Source organism: Manis javanica, chromosome 2 (genome assembly GCF_040802235.1).
Source record: "Manis javanica isolate MJ-LG chromosome 2, MJ_LKY, whole genome shotgun sequence".
NCBI classification, from domain to species: Eukaryota; Metazoa; Chordata; class Mammalia; order Pholidota; family Manidae; genus Manis; species Manis javanica.
Window position 1 is genome coordinate 135,201,165 of NC_133157.1, and position 16,467 is coordinate 135,217,631.

Consider the following 16,467-nt stretch of genomic DNA (forward strand, 5'->3'; position numbering starts at 1 on the left):
AAGCTTGAGGGTGCCCTCGAAGGGAATCAGTTTTACATATACACACATGTGTGCCTATGTAAGTGCTCAGATGTGTGTCTACCTACATGTTTCCTGTCTCTGATCGAAAAAGGGCTTTGTGAGCAGCTTCCTGCCACTCTCCATCCACAGGAAGTGGGGATTCCTAGAGAGGCAGCCCATCACAAGGTTAAGGCAGGGGGAGAATGAGACCACCTGTGAACATTTCCTTGTTCCAGCAAGTAAGAAACTGCCCAAATGACAAGGACATGTCAAAAGGACACAGAACCAGCATCCTACTGGCCAAACCTGGGATAATTTGAGCATCAAAATGAATAATAATAACCCACTGAACAACTTTAAGAATTCAGGAGATCACAGTAATAAAAATTAAAAGAAAACAAAAGGAGAAAAGAGAATGCTCTTCACTGCAATAGAAGGCCAAGTAATTAATGAAGGAACAGTGATGGATTTAGAGAATTGTCACTTTGCAACTGGCACAGCAATAATTAATTCAGGAAATACATGTCAATGGCAGTTAAAAATCAGTGGGTGAGAATAAGGATGAGGAATGAGATTCCACATGGTCTCAAAATCTCTCTCAGGGAGAAGACAGCAATGCTGTATCACATTCCTACCAAAATTCTTAGTCTCCCCATGAGGAAGAACTGGATCACCGTAACTGAGGGGCATTCTGCTACAGGGATGTGGTGGCTATAGTGCCACTGTGTCCCAGACTGGATCCTCTTGCCACAAAGGATGTTAGGAGACAATGGGCAAACTGAGTGGGTCTCTGGGTGAAGGACAACAGGAGTTCTTTGTACTTCTCCTGCTACTCCTCTCTAATAATTTTGGAAATTATTTCAAAATTCTAAAACAGCATGTTACTTTACACAATAAATAAGAAGAAGAAAGAAGGAGAGAGTGCATACACAGATGAACTAGTCCTGCCTTCCTGCAATACTAAAACAGCTCATTTCAAAGGAGGCTAGAACAGCCAGGAAGGAGTACTTGAGAAGGACTTCCTACTGGCTGCCCACAGGGGTGCTGCATACAGTGGTCCCCTCTCATCTCCTGTTTTGTTTTCCATGGTTTCAGTTACCTGCAGTCAATTGCTGTCCAGAAGCTGGTGATCCTCTTCCTGACATATCATCAGGTCAATAGCAGCCTAATGCTACTTAAAGATGACTATGCCCCACTTTGTCTCACACATAGGCATTTTATTACTTCACATCATCACAAGAAGAAAAATGGTGAGTACAGTATAATGTTTCAAGAGAGATACCATATTCACATACCTTTTATTACAGTATATTATTATAATAGTCCTGTTCTTATTACTAATGTCTTATTGTGCCTAATTTATAAATTAAGCTTTACCATAGGTATGTATGAATGTATAGGAAAAAGCAGTATGTATGGGGTTTCGTACTATCAGCAGCTTCAGGCATCCACTGGGGGTTTAGAACATATCCCCCATGGATGATGAAAAAGAATTTTGGAACACACACAGATTCTGAAAGTCTGCTACAGGGAAAGAGAGTACAGAGAGATGGAAAGATGGGGAGACAGAGACTGAGAGATGGATATGAAGCAGAGAGATGAAGATATGGATATAGAGAGATGGAAGGATGGATATGGAGAGATGGAGATGAAGAGATGGAGATGAGACAAAGATAGAGAAATAGAGATGGATTTGGAGAGATAGAGAGATTGGAGAGATGGAGCAATGAAGAGATGGAGGGAAGGAGATGGAGAAATGGAGATACAGATATAGAGAGATGGAGACATGGAGAGATGTAGATGGAGTGATGGAAATATGGAGAGATGGAGATGGTGAGATAGAGATGGAGAGGGAGACAAAGATGGAGAGATGGAGACAGAAATGGAGAGATGAGGAAAGAGAAATGGAGAGCTCAAGGATGGGATGACAGAGACGGGATGGAGATGGGAAATGGAAATACAGAGATGGCGAGATGACAAGATGGAGATGAAGAGATAGGAGTAATGGGGATATGGAAGGAGAAAGAAACAGGGAGAGGTGGGATAGGGGAAATGAACACATGACAGGGTTCTCTCTCTGGAAGAATGGATGAGAGAGATTAATCCAAACAACAACAACAAAAAGGTGGAGAGGTGTAGGTAAAACTTTGTAATGAGGAAATAAAAGAGTATTATAACCAGCTGGGATGCAAAAAAGAAAGACCAAATTCTATCACTACAAATAACATCAAAACCACTGCATACTTTAGCCCTCATCCCCAAGAGATTATTCTTTAAGAATTAAGCTATCATCTGTGAACATGGATGCTTTTGGTGTCTTAATTTGATAAAATCAACTATTTGAACAGCTCCTTCATTCTCTCCAGAGAAATGCTGCAGCAGTCGGATGAGCATCAGCATTTGGCTCTCCTTGGAAAGCTTGAAATGCAGCTCTAACTTAACACACTAATCTCAGGGAGACTGGCTAAACTCAATCAGCCTTTGGAGAGAGCCGTCTTTCCTGTGCTGAGTAAATCAGATTTCTGAGTCTGCAGGATGGACATATGGGGACATCTTAGATCTTGGAAAATTCTCTAAACTAATACTATTCTCTAATACTACCACAAACAGAGAACTGGCTTCCCCTGCAACAACAGCGCCCCCTCCCTTTACAAATGCCACCAATATTTTTTAATATGTGAAACTGTGATTACCCGTCTCCGAAAATGGCCAGTGGCGGACACAGGGTCTTGGGAAGTGTATGAATAGCTTTGAACTCCAGTAGAGAAATCAAATTGACTCATTTCCTCACTCAGGCTACTCTCTGCCGAATATGACAAGGAAGATATATAATGAGGGCCACCTGAAATATAAATAAGAAGATACATTTGCTCAAATTAGTAAGAAGTGTATTTCCCTAAGCTAAAATGATGTCAACATTAAAAGATACTTTTAACTAAGGCTTTCATCAATCTTATGACTCTCAGTATCCAGATTAATAAAGCAAAAAGGAAATGGGGAAAAGACTTCCTGTGGCTTCTGTTATTATTGAGCAGTTTTTCTCTATAGTCATGCACAAAGATATTAATCTAGATCCAGTTTTGGGGTATGATATTAACAGATTTCTTTGCATTTAAAATTTTGGTGATATACCTTTGCCCATGAAGTCTAATATAATGTGGGAATATATAATGAAAAGTAACTAATCCAAAATATGTAAGGAATTTAGAAAACCAGTCCAAATTTTATCTTCAAATCATGAAAAAAGAGCAATAAAGAAAAACTAAACAAAAAAATTGAAACAAGCATGTGGAGGGAGAGAGGGTTAATTTTAAATAGGGAGGCCAGGGAGAAGCTCTTTCAGAGGTTGGCATGAAACAAAATGTCACGAGCCATGTTCATACCTGCAGCCAAGATATTCTAGGTTGAAGGCACCCCACATGCAAATGCCCTGGGGCAAAAGAGAGACTGGGCCTCTGAGGCATCAGCAGGAGGCTGGGGTGCCACAATTTGGGTGAAAAGGAAAGCCAGGGTGGTAGTGGGCCAGTTGGGGGCCTTGGGCCGCTCTGTCCTGAGGGAGGTGGGAGCTTTAATGGAGGGCTTAGAGAAGACAAGCAAGATGGGACTTGTATTTTAACCCAGACTTCTGAATGTATCTAAATAACATACAAACATAATCCATATGCAAACAAATAAATATCAAGCCAATCTAGCCCTTTTTTAAAAAAGTGTGTCATATCTGAGCCCCCTCACCACTTTCAGATCTTCCTATGCACTTAATCTAACTGAACTTCTTTCAAAATACATTTGCCACTTAAAAATGTTTCTAATTTCAAACAATATGGCTTCTCTCTCACTTACCAACTTTACATTTCCCTGTATGGCCCCGGAAGATGACTGGTTAGCCAGAGATGGGTAAGATTCCTCAAGGGAGGAACAACCTAAGACAGGCACAGTCGCAGGGGGGCCATCAGGTGAGAAATTGGGGAACAACAATGGTGAAGCTTAGAACCTCACCCACCCCTGTGTTGAGAGAAAGCTTCTGCATCCATGGATGTTTTATTGCCCTTGTCTAGCTCGGATTAGCACATAGTCTACAGGCACACACTTGATCATCTACAATTGCTCTCTTACAACACTAAACTATGTTTTCTACCTTTATCTTGCATCTACCTACCACTTCAGCAGTTTATTAAAAATAAAAATAATAATAAAGGGAGAAATGCGGGATCCACATATAAATCAAGTATAAAAATCAAACGAATATTCATATTTGACCTGATTGTTTATAGTTCAAAGTGCGTGATCAAAACCGAAAGTTTCTGTGATGAATGCCCTTGTACTGTTCACCATGTAAGAACTTATTCACTGTGTAAGAATTCGTTCACCATGTAAGAACTTGTTCATTATGTAAGAATTCGTTCACCATGTAAGAACTTGTTCATTGTGCTTCAGAAGATTGGAGACTGAAGAGAACTAGGCTTGAGATGGATTAATGACTGTGCATTGAGCATTGACCCCCCCTATATAGAATTTTATTGTTGTTAACAACCATTTGATCAATAAATATGAGAGATGTCCTCTCAAAAAAAAAAAATGTTTCTAACTCAATTTCAGTGCTTTGGGGTTTTTAAAGTATTTTCTATTTATATAACAAATACCAACCATTAGAATCTTTCTCATGAATGTGAAAATGTCCTACCTGAATCCCCATTTGCTGCTTCCCTGGCTTCTTTCCTAATTTCAATATACTTTTTCTTCCTTTCCATAGGAACCTATTTGGCAGAACAAGAATCAGGGTTGCACAGTTTCTATTTTAGTAACAATCTGGCAAAAAAAAAAGTATTAATTTTGAAATAAAACTTTCATCAAATTTAAAGCATTAAAAGATATCTACAAATAAAGACAGGTGAGTGTCCCTAAGGAAATCTTTTCCCACAGAACCCCACAGAGGCACTGGCCTTCCATGTGGGCTCTGGAACCCAGGGTATGCTAAGCTCTCACGGCTGCATGCCTGGATTACTAATAGTCTGTACTTAACCTGTGAGCCTCAGATGGCTCAACTATATGGTTAAGATATATCCTAGTACCTTACAGTGCTATCGCAAACTTGAGAAGTAATACAGCAAGTGTCTGAATGCTTAATAAACTAGTGCTATTATTTGTTCGTTTTATAGTTCATTGAACATATGCCAAAGGGCATAAGGCAGGAAGCAGCCATTCACATGAACTTATGACCCATTAAGACATGGTCAAGGTCAACAGCTGTGAGGGAAGCATGAGTGGCAGCTCCCACCAAGCTTTACCCTGCAGGCCATGCTGTCTCAGCTCTGGCACACTGCCCACCCTCCCAATTCCAAGGGGCTGTGGACAGCACAGCCAGACCTCCCCACCAACTGCTGAGGCTGGCATGCCAAACTTAGCTTGGCTACAACCAAGCTTGTCACACTTTGTCAGACCAAGTCTCTATTATTCCCATGCCTCTGCTCACAGCACCTGCATTATCCTGCCAAATCACCCAAGTAGGACCCAAGTAGGATAAGGTCATGATCCTATGAACAGATGGATCTCAATTTCATTGACCAGAGGAATTTACTCAGAAAACAACTTCTGCAATAACTAACAGCCAGGATAACAACTAAGATAATAACTAACAGCTCCCTTTATTGGCATTTTCTTTCCTTTATAAGAGAGGGAAAAACGAAGTTATGATGATTTTTTGTAGTTGCCCAAGACTGTACCAGGTTGAACAACATGAGACTGCCAGTTTTTGCAGTTAAAAACAGACTTGAATATTGGGAATTTAGTGTGTTCAGCATAATCTGTTTTCTTCTATAAGTAATTGGTAAGTTTTTTTAAACTTAGGAACACCACTGAAAAATTTCACTCACCTCAACTTCTACAGGAAATGTATAGCAGCGCTTCACGTCTATCAGATTTTCAAAAATAAACAAGTTCTGTAAATCCAAAGAATCATATAAAAATATATGAAGAGTGGAGATCCTTATTACTAATACTATAAAATTAATGTTACTTAGTAACTCATGAAGTACATCTGCTTTAAAGTATAGATCTGCAGAACTAAAGAACTGTTATCTTTACTGTTGTAAGGAGGTGAGAATTATGAAATGACTTTAACTGATATAATCTAACTTTTGAAATCATACAATGACAGCAATAGTGAACATTTCAGGAAAGGCCTACCTTTTCTGGTTTTTCACTAAACAGAAAACCTTGGTAAAACTTTAATTCATTGAAGACACAGCAGATGAGAGAAATGGCACAGTTGTAGGCAGCACAATGGTAAAGCCTTCTCCTTTCCAGCAACTGGCTCTCACCCGCCATGTTCTCTGTAAATGCATCATGGCACAACCTGTAGAGTAGATTCAGGTTAAAAATTAATTCACATAGGCAAATAATGAATCTGTGGCATCTTACTACACTGACGGACAGTGCCTGCATTGGGGTATGGGGGGGGACTTGATGATATGGGTAACTGTAGTAACCACATTGTTTTTTCATGTGAAACCTTCATAAGAGTGTATACCAGTAATAACTTAATAAAAATTTTTTAAAAAAATTAATTCACATAACAGGGAAGTCATTGCTCACGCCCAACAATGCCAGATATTACAGAGAATCTCCTGTCAGGTCAGCCTTTTTTGAGTCTCAGCCTTGTGGCTGGTGTGGCGCTAGGCACTGGGAACAGAAGTGCACAAGTCACTGTACTGCACGTCTCAAGATGAGGCCGGTGTCTGTGTTCACTGCACCACTGTGCACAGCAACAACAGCAAGCACACAATGGTAACAGATGCAAGGGAGGAGCAGGACAGTGCCCAGCCCAAGAAGCCAAGTGGGGTTTTAGGAGAAAATACCTGAAATGAATTATGGGTTAGAAGTTAGTCAAGGGGAAAATGTAGTAGGGCATTACGAGCACAGAGCAGTGCCAGTTACAGTAAGGAACACGCTGCATTGTGTGTTCAGAGGGTGCAGGGGGAGCAGCAGCGGCTGGCAGAGTGAAAGGTGGAGAGAGGTGCATCCTGAAGAGTGCACCTGCCACACTAAGCAGCTCGGACTTCATTCTGTAGGGTGGGGCCGCCGAGCCATGACCAGCTACCACTAAAAGCAGTTTCATGAGAAGAGGGCCTCTGTGAAAGTTGGGGATGCTTTCACAGAGCAGTGCAGTAGTTCCATTAGAGACTGGCCACAAAGCTCAAGTTACAACCAGACCCTTTACAGAAAAGTTCACCAACCCCGGCAACTGAAGATGAGGTTCTTTTGAAGGGTTTTAGGCACAGAAAAGAAACAACGGGGCTCAGGTTACAGATGTACTGACAGCCTGGCAGCAGGACAGACAACTGGGCGAGGCAGCCTCGGAGCAGGAGCAGAATCCTGGAGACCATGGAAGGGCTCAAGAGCCCCAGAGCAAGAGGCTGCACGAAGAGGGGGCAAAGAGAGGGCACTGATCTCATTTTACTGTGGAGGTAAAATCCACTGGGTGTAGTAACTGACCATGTGCGTGTGCACACGGATAGAGAAAAAATAAAATATAATGCCTGAGTCTGTTTATGCAGAGGAGTGGATGGTGACTTAGCTCACTGAGGAGTAAAATGAGGATCAGATAACAGGAGAGTAATGGTACATTTGTATTAGATAAGCAAAATGAGATGTGTCAATCTCTGTGCCCAATATTATTAAGAGGGAACTTGATTAGAAAGCTAGTCTTAGAAATAGTGTTTTTGATTACTTTGTACAGAACAGCTGTTTAAAAATATTTAATACTCCTTTAATTTCAAACGATATTCAGAAAAAAAATCAAATATGAAATCACCTCTTATTGCAAACCATAGCACTAAAAATATATCAAGCTATTGAGGGGGAAAACTGGTAGGAAAGACAGTAAAAGAAAAAAAGTTTTATTCTTTATAAAAGATGTGTATAGGATAAAACATGTCACCCAGTAACATGCTAAATTAAAAGTCCATCTAAGTACTTTGTATGTAAGAAAAAAACAAGAAAACCACATATATTCAGTACTCATATTAAATACATGCTTAGAAATATATGCATCAAAAATATTAACAAATCAAATACAATCCAAAACTATCTAAATCCTTACTTGATAAGTGCCTTTGTAAGTTCGCTTCCTTCTGTAATACATGAACCATGGAAAACTTGATTGATTTTAGATTCCTTGGAGTGAACATCATCTTTGGGAAGACGAGAATACATCACACCAAGCATCTTATAGTAGCCTGTCTTCTTGGTGATTTGAGTATCGAAGATAGATTCACTCAGCTAAGAACAGGTAACAGATGATTATCTTTGCTCTTACTGAACATGAAAAATATTTCATTGAATATATCAAATGTAATACTCAATGCTTTATACACAGAAAATAGTTTTAACAAAGATATTAAATCACTTCAGTTAAGAGGCAGCCCAGGGTCTAGACTGTGGGTACTGATGCGAGTGTGGCACAAGAAACACATGATAAATAGTGAGTTTTGGGTATGAGTATGTGGCTTTTGTACAAAATCTTACTGCAGAATTGACAATAGCATGTGAAAATTCAATGCTTTAAAAAACAAAACTTTTAACTATATTGAAGTCTGCTTAACAATATGCCATTTGGGTATTTACGGTATTTCCCAGCAGCATCCTGTAGGAGGCTGAATGATGCCCCCAACTCCCACTACGAAATCCACATCCTAACCCCCGGAACCTGTGGCTGTAACCTCATAAGGCAAAAGGGACTTTGCTGTCATGATTAAGTTAAGGATCTTGAGATGGGGAGATAATTCGGGATTATTCATGATGGCCTGAAATGAAACTACCTGTAATCTTGCAGAGGCATGTAGAGGAAGAGCAGACAGATGGGAAAAGGCAGTGCGACAATGAAGGCAGGGACTAGAGTGACCCAGCCACATATCTAGGAATGCCAGCAGCACCAGGAGCTGGAAGAAGCAAGCAACAGGCACTAGAGCCGCTTGGCCAAGTGTGACCCTGGGAACACCTTGATTTGGGCTCAGTAAAACTGATCCAGCCTCCAAAACTGACAGAATAAATTTGTCTTAAGCCATCAAACTTACAGTAATTCAGGAAATAGAGAGCTGCTGTAAAAAATGCCAAAAATATGGAAGTGGCTTTGTAATTAGATGATGAACAGAGGCTGAAAAAAATTTGCCATGCATGACAGAAAAAGCCAGACAGCCTTACAGACTGCTGGTAGAAATACTGACTTTAAAAGCACTGTTGGTGAGGGTTCAGAAGGAAGTGGAGTGCATGGGAGAAGCCAATATTGTCTCAGAGACTATCCCATAATCATCGTAAGCATATTTTTGGAAACTGGAAGAAAGGGGATCCTTGTTATCTAGGGGCGGAAAACTTAGCTGACTAGTGTTCTGTAGTTGTGGAAAGCAGAATTTTTAAGCTATGCACTTGAATATTTAGCTGAGAAGATTTCCAAGCAAATTTGTTGAAGGTGCTGCCTGGCTTCTTCTTTGCTGCTTACAATAAAATGTGAAGTGCAAGAGATAAATTGAGGTAAGAACTGTTAAACTATAAGAACCAGAAATTGATGATTTGGGAAATTCTCAGCCTATTCAGATGAAAGATGCTAAGTTAAAAGATTAACTAACTATTAGGAAAGTGTTCTGTGGAGAGAAGGGCAAGGGTGTGGTGAGTGCTGAAGAAATTAAGCATGTGACTCATGGATGTTCCCCACCATTTCGGCAGAAGACAAAATACAGATGAAATTACATAGCAAAGATCTGGGGAGGACTCTTGTCTGATGAAGTAAATCTCTAAGACATACAGAGGAGAGTCATACGGTTTTAAAGAATGTTATACCAGAAGAAACACTGCCAGCTTGGACTGAAAGGGACAAAGACAAGATGAAACGAAAATAGGGTGTTGTACTCTCAAACTTTTATAGGCAAGGAACACACTGATAAAACTATTCAGCTGCAAACATGCTACCTTTCAAGAAAAAAGGGTGACTGCAAGGCTGCAGCCTTTGGTCCAGAAGGCAGAGCATCAGGCCACAGAGCATTATTCCCAGGTCTTGAAGCCAAATGGATTTTTTGCTTTGGACACTAACTCCTTACTTCTTTTTCTCCTTTTTGTAATATGACTGTCTATAACTATCATCCTATGCCTGTCCCACCACTGTATTTTGGAAGCAAATAATTTGTTTCTTAGTTTCACAGGTCCACAAATGGAGAGAATTTTGCTCCAAGATGCATTACACCCAGAATCCCACCCATACCTGATTTATATGATTTAGATGCTAAATTTGGGACTTTGAACTGATAAAATTTAGATGAGATTTTGGACTTAAAAGTTGATGCTGTAATGTGTTGACTTTGGGTTTTGGGGGATGGTATTTTGTAAGCAAGAATATTTGGGGCAGACAGACTGCATAAGGCTGAATAAGAGCCCCTAAAAGATAACCCCATTCTAATCCCTGAACCTGCGATGCTGCCTTAAGTAAATGATCCTGAGATGAAGAGATTATCCATGTAGGCCCTAAATGCAATCATGTGTTTGTAAGAGGGAGGCAATGACATTAGACAAGAGGAGGAGGCAATGTGAGCACTGAAGCAGAGAGGTGATATGGCCACAAGATAAGAAAGCCTGGCAGCTTCCAGAAGTTGGAAAAGGCAAGGAAAGGACTTTCCCCTACAGCCTCTGGAGAAGTGCAGCCCTGACACCACCTTGATTTCAGCCCAATGAACTAGATTTCAGATGTACGGCCTCCAGAAAATAAGAGAAAATAAATTTCTGCTGTCCTAAGCCACGTTTGTGGTAGTCTACTGTAGCAGCCTCAGGAAGCTACGCAGATCCCGTGTAACCCCAGATTGCTATCACAATATAGAACAAGAGACCCCTTGACTGAACACATGTCAGTTCCTAATGATATCCATCAAGGAGATCTGTCAATTCCCGTAAATATTTAATAACAGATGCATACCTTTATAAATCTAGACTTCAACACATCAATGGCATCCACCACAATTTTGCTAAAAAATTCTCCCAGAGCACTCAAGCTACAGTGCCACAACAGAGTGAGGAGAGAACGATCCACATATGCTTGGCGAGTGGCATTTGAAACCAGGTCATCCCGCCTGAACATTCTGTATACACTTTCCAGAAGGCCTACCTGGGTGACACATGAACTCCTAAAAAAATGAAAATTACATGAACATTCAGGCTTTGAACCAGTATTTTATACGTGACTACTACGTAACAAGCAAAGCAAATGCCAGTGATTATGAATTAGAAAAGTAACTTTAAAGATTATATATATAAAAACCATGATATCCAAGATGCACTAGTACATGAACTATATTATTCTATTCATCCCCAGAAATCTTCATGTCAAATTCAGGCATTAGGAAGAATTTTTTTCATTTGCTTTCAAATCTGAGCTTTTTTAGAGAACATCTGGAAGGTTTTAGAAGAATGTCAGGCTTAAAGATGATATTTACAGAATCTGAAACTCATGAATTATGATTTAAAAATTCTAGTCTCTTCTTTGTAATGAACTACCACTCCTATTTTCTATATAGAGGTACATTCATTTTTTTTCTCATCTGGGAAATAAAATATTTGAATGATCATCCAGAAGATTTTGTCTATAAATCCATATATTAAAAATACAGAGTTAGTTTCCTTATCTGTAAAAATAAGAAGATAAAACTAAAATCATTAAAATCTTTTCTACTTCTAAAATCTCAGTTCTCAGAAGTTAGATATGAACCAGGGAAAAAATATTAAATATAGAAAGTAATTCGGTCATAAAATATTAATATTGCAGGTCACTACTAGATGCTAAATGGGCTTATGTAGTATTCACGTGGGCATTGCCTAGACTTAAATGCTGTTGAGGAGCTTCCTGCTACTGAGTACAGTTAATGTACACAGCCCTAAAACATTCAACTCTTATATAGAAAGCTAAAAGAATGGAACAAAAGAAAAAGAATAAAAACCAGATTTTAAAAATGGGCCAACAGATGGTTTACTGAAAATTGAATGCAAATTAGCATTAAATATATGAATACATGCTCTATTTCACTAATAAAAGAAATAGAAATTAAAACAACACTGAGAGAACCTTCCTTCCTTATAAAATTGGAAAAAAAACAAGTGTTTGACAACATACTCTACTGGCCAGACTGTGATGAAATAGATAATCTCACACATCGCTTGAGGGAATACAAATAATATAGCCCCAAAAGAAGGGATATGGTGACTGTAAGATAAATTTTAGCCAAAAAGCCAAAATAAGCAGGCGAAGAGAGACAACAAAGAGCCAGGTAGTTTATTTGAATGCCGCTCCCGGGTGATGTTCCGCGGTCTGGGTACTACAGGCTGGGGAAGTCACACCTGGTCAGGGAGGTGGGGGCTTATAAGGGATTAGTAGGGGGAGGAGTGGGCAAGCTATCCTAGGGGGTGTGGAGAGGTATGATTGGCTAAAGGTGACATAACAGACAATTAGAGACTTTTTTTCCTTCCAAGAGGGAGGAGGCTGACATCCGGGTCTTAGTTGGCACATCAGAAGGATGGAATTCAGGAAGAGCTGTCCTCTTTCCATATAAGGCACGGACCTTGGGGTCTGGTCTGCTCTCCCCCTATGGCATCTCTCTGTTCTGTTTGCATGTCCTTGTTTTTCCTTCCTCCAGCCTAACAGTGACATCTAACAAAATTTTAAATGTGTTTATCTTTGATTTACATTAAGAAATCCACTCCAAAGTTATATTGGTAAAATACAAAATGACGTATATACAGGGCTATTCACTGTGGCATTATTTTTAATAGCAAAAGACTGAACTCAAAAGTCCATCAGTAGGGGCTGCTCCAAAATACCATGACACTTCCACACAATGAGTAATAATATAGTCTAAAAAAAAAGTGGGGGGGGAATGTGGATGATCCCTCTGTACTGACATGGAGTGGGAAAAGGAAGATGAAGAGGAACAGGAGAGTGGACAGAGACAGAAGCAAGACTTGAAAATAGCTCATTATACACTTGTGAATCAAGAAAAGGAAAGTAAGTCAATAGAACAATTCTTAAAATCTGAAAGCTAATTAAGACAAGCATATATAACCAATTGATGTTAATGACAACACATTGAAAAAGCTCTATCAAGGGATTCTGGAACAAAAAATCTGATTGTATGTCCTCAGAAAGTATATTCTAAGCAAATTATAACTAAAATGAAAAATTTTAACTACAGATGTCATTATTCTCAGTCATATTGCTACTGTTATTTTTGAAAGTATTTTATGTGTATTATAGGTAACGCAATTAAGTAATGATGGAATATTATTGGAACATTGTAAAGGAAAAAAAGAATAAGAACTACAGTGTAAGGGGAAAAAAGAATAAAGTTAAATAATAAAAAACCCATAATGTTAAGACTGAAAGGAAATATCAGTATGTTTTTCTTTTCCTTTAAGAAAATACACCTTAGTTACGTTAACTTAAAGGGTGTAATGCAATGCAATCCAGTAGCAATAAGTTCATAAAGGATCCAGAATGTAGTCTCTAAATACCCTGTTGAAAAAGAACCAGGGCTCTTGGAAAAATGGCTAATTCCAGGTCAAGACAAACCTGAACAATATGTTGAACCATAAAACAATGAAAAAATATCCAAGATTAATGGAGTCACGTAAAAGAACTCAGGACCAGCTTACAGGGACTCCCACTGGCCACACATGGGACAATTTCGACATTAAAAAGAGTAATGACTGCAACTGATTGAAAAAATTTATGTTTTGTTTTTTAAAAGTTCTTAAAGTGAAAAAAATAGAAAAAGTTAAATTTTCACAGAGACAGATGTAGCTTTGTGCAAGTTTAAAATTGGGATGTAAAATTTCTCTATCCTTTTCAAAAGTGTTTTGGCTAGTAAGGGTCTTTTGCATTTCCATACAACATTAGGAATGCTTGCCAATTCCTGCACACACAAAAAGAAGACTGCTGGATTTTGACAGGGATTGCATTGAATCTGTATCAATTTGGATACAACTGCCATGATAACTAATTCCCCTAATTCATGAACATGGAACATCTCCCCATTTACTTATATCTTTAAATTTTTAATTTCCTTCAGCAATAGCTTGTGATTTTTAGTGTACAAGCTTTGCACTTTTGTCAAGTTTATGCCTACATATTTTACTCTTTTGATACTATTATGAATGTAATCATACTTTTGAATGTTCTCTCCTCAAATATAGAAATACAATTGATTTTTAAATATTGATCCTTTTTTTGTATGCTACAAATTTGTATCCTACAAATTTTCTGTAACTGCTTAGATTAGTTCTAATAGATTTTTGTATATCTTTAGGATTTTCTACCTCATGCCATCCATCTGTGAATAAAGACAGTTTTACTCCCTTCTTTTCAGTTTGGTTGCCTTTATTTCTTTTTCTTGCTTGATTGCACTGGCTAGAACTTCTAGTACTATGTTGTATAGAAAATGGAAGAGTTCTTGCCCTTTTTTCAAACTTAGGAGGAAAGCATTCAGGCTTTTGCTATTAAATATTTTGTCAGCTATTAGTTTTTGTGGATGACCTTTTGTCAGTTTCACCATGAATGGGTGTTGGACTTCTGTCAAAAATTTATCTGCATCTACTGAAATGATGTGGTTTGTGTCCTTTATTCTATCAATTAACACTAATTTCCAGATGTTAAACCAGTCCTGCATTCCCAAAACAAATCCCAATTGGTTACAGTGTATAACATTTTTATGTTGTTGGATTTGCTTTGTTAGCATATTTTTTGAGGATTTCTGTATCTATATACATGAATGACATCAGTCTATAGTTTTCTTGTGATATGTCTGTTGGGCTTTGGTATCAGAGTGATAATGGCCTCATAAGAGTTGAAAAATGTTACTTTCTCCTCTGATTTACTGAAGAGTCTATCAACTGTTGTATTATTTCTTCTTTAAATATTTGATTAAAAACTCACCAGTGAAACTACCTGGGTCTGGGATTTCCTTTGTGGGAAGACTTTAAATTATTAATTCAACGTATTTACTTGGTAAAGCTATATTCAGATTTTCTATTTCTTTCTTGAGTCAATTTAGTAATTTTTGACTTTCTAGGACTTGTCCAATTTAGTTTAGGTACTGAATTTTTCAGCATAATATTCTTCATAACATTCCCTCATAATCTTTTTAATTTCTGAGAGGTCAGTGGTAATATTCCATTTCATTACTGATTTTTCATGAGCTATACCTTCTCTTATATTCCTGACTGTGTAGCTAACAGTTTGTTAATTTCATTCACCTTTTTAAAGAACCTATGTTTGGTTTTGTCTGATTTTTTCCCCCCACCATTTTTCTGATTTCTAGTTCATTAATTTTCACTCTCATCTTTATTATTCCCTTCCTTTTTCTTGCCTTCAGTTTAGTTTTTTTTTCTCTACATTTTACGGTAAAAGTTTAGATTATGATTTAAGCTCTTTCTTGTTTTCTAATACAGGAATTAAAAAATACAATTCCCCCTCTAAGCACTGCTTTACTGTATATCATATATTTGGATATGCTTTATTATTAATTTATTCAGATCAAAATACTGTGTAATTTCCCTTATAATTTCTCCTTTGACCCAATTTAGAAATGTGTTGTTTAATTAGTGGATTATTTATAAATATTTTTGGGTTCCTCAAGTTTCTTTTTGTTGTTAATTTCTAATTTAATTTCATTGTGGCCAGAGAATACACTTTGTAACATTTTAATCCTTTTAAATTTAAGACTTGTTTTATGACCTACCATCTAGTCTGTCCTGAAGAATGTTCCATGTTTTCAAAGAGAATGAATGTATATTCTCCCATTGTGTGGGACGTTCTACAGTTACTTAATTATTATACAGTTTTAAAATACCAATAAAAAGGGATAAACTACTGACTCATGCCACATCATAGATTAACCTAAAAAACTTGCTGAATAAAGAAGCCAGACATGAGAGATCACATATTATATTATTCCGTTTATATGAAATGCCCAGAAAAAGCAAATTTATAAAGTTCCAAAAGCAGATTAGTGGTTGCCTGGGGCTGGGAATGGGAATGGGAATTAATTGTAAATGGTCATGTAGGATCTTATTGAAAGGATGAAATTATTCTATAGTGATGGTTGTACCACTTGGTAAAGTTACTAAAAATCAATGAATTATATACTTAAATGGGTAAATTTTATGATATGTAAAATATAACTCAGTAAGATAAATTAACATGAATATTTATTTAAATAAGGCCAATTAAAAAAAACCTCACTGGCCACAATTACAAGTAACCATGGTATCAAATACTTTAAAAATCAATAATCAAACTTGTCCCATCTTTTCCACCATATTTTACCACAATACTAAAACTGTATTTTAGGTAACCAAACAGCCTTAGTGATAAGGGCAATTTCTTCATTACAGTATTATTCTAGCTCCTAAATTTAGAAGGAATAAGGGAATTTAAAAAAT

General features: G+C 37.8%; 1 protein-coding gene across 4 annotated transcripts in view; it reads right to left on the reverse strand.

Annotated features, from left to right (window-relative positions):
- Window positions 1-16,467, reverse strand: part of PRKDC (protein kinase, DNA-activated, catalytic subunit) — a 219,990-nt gene that overhangs the window by 105,247 nt on the left and 98,276 nt on the right. For all 4 annotated transcript variants that reach the window (XR_012128154.1, XR_012128155.1, XM_073229489.1 and 1 more), the window contains 6 exons: window positions 10,955-11,162; window positions 8,099-8,277; window positions 6,184-6,352; window positions 5,871-5,936; window positions 4,682-4,754; window positions 2,694-2,842 (listed from right to left, as the gene is read on the reverse strand). Coding sequence is in view for 2 of the 4 variants with exons in the window: in XM_073229489.1 (XP_073085590.1) it covers window positions 2,694-2,842; window positions 4,682-4,754; window positions 5,871-5,936; window positions 6,184-6,352; window positions 8,099-8,277; window positions 10,955-11,162 (844 nt within the window). In the remaining 2 variants the exon portion in view is untranslated. The remainder of the gene's footprint in view (window positions 1-2,693; window positions 2,843-4,681; window positions 4,755-5,870; window positions 5,937-6,183; window positions 6,353-8,098; window positions 8,278-10,954; window positions 11,163-16,467) is intronic.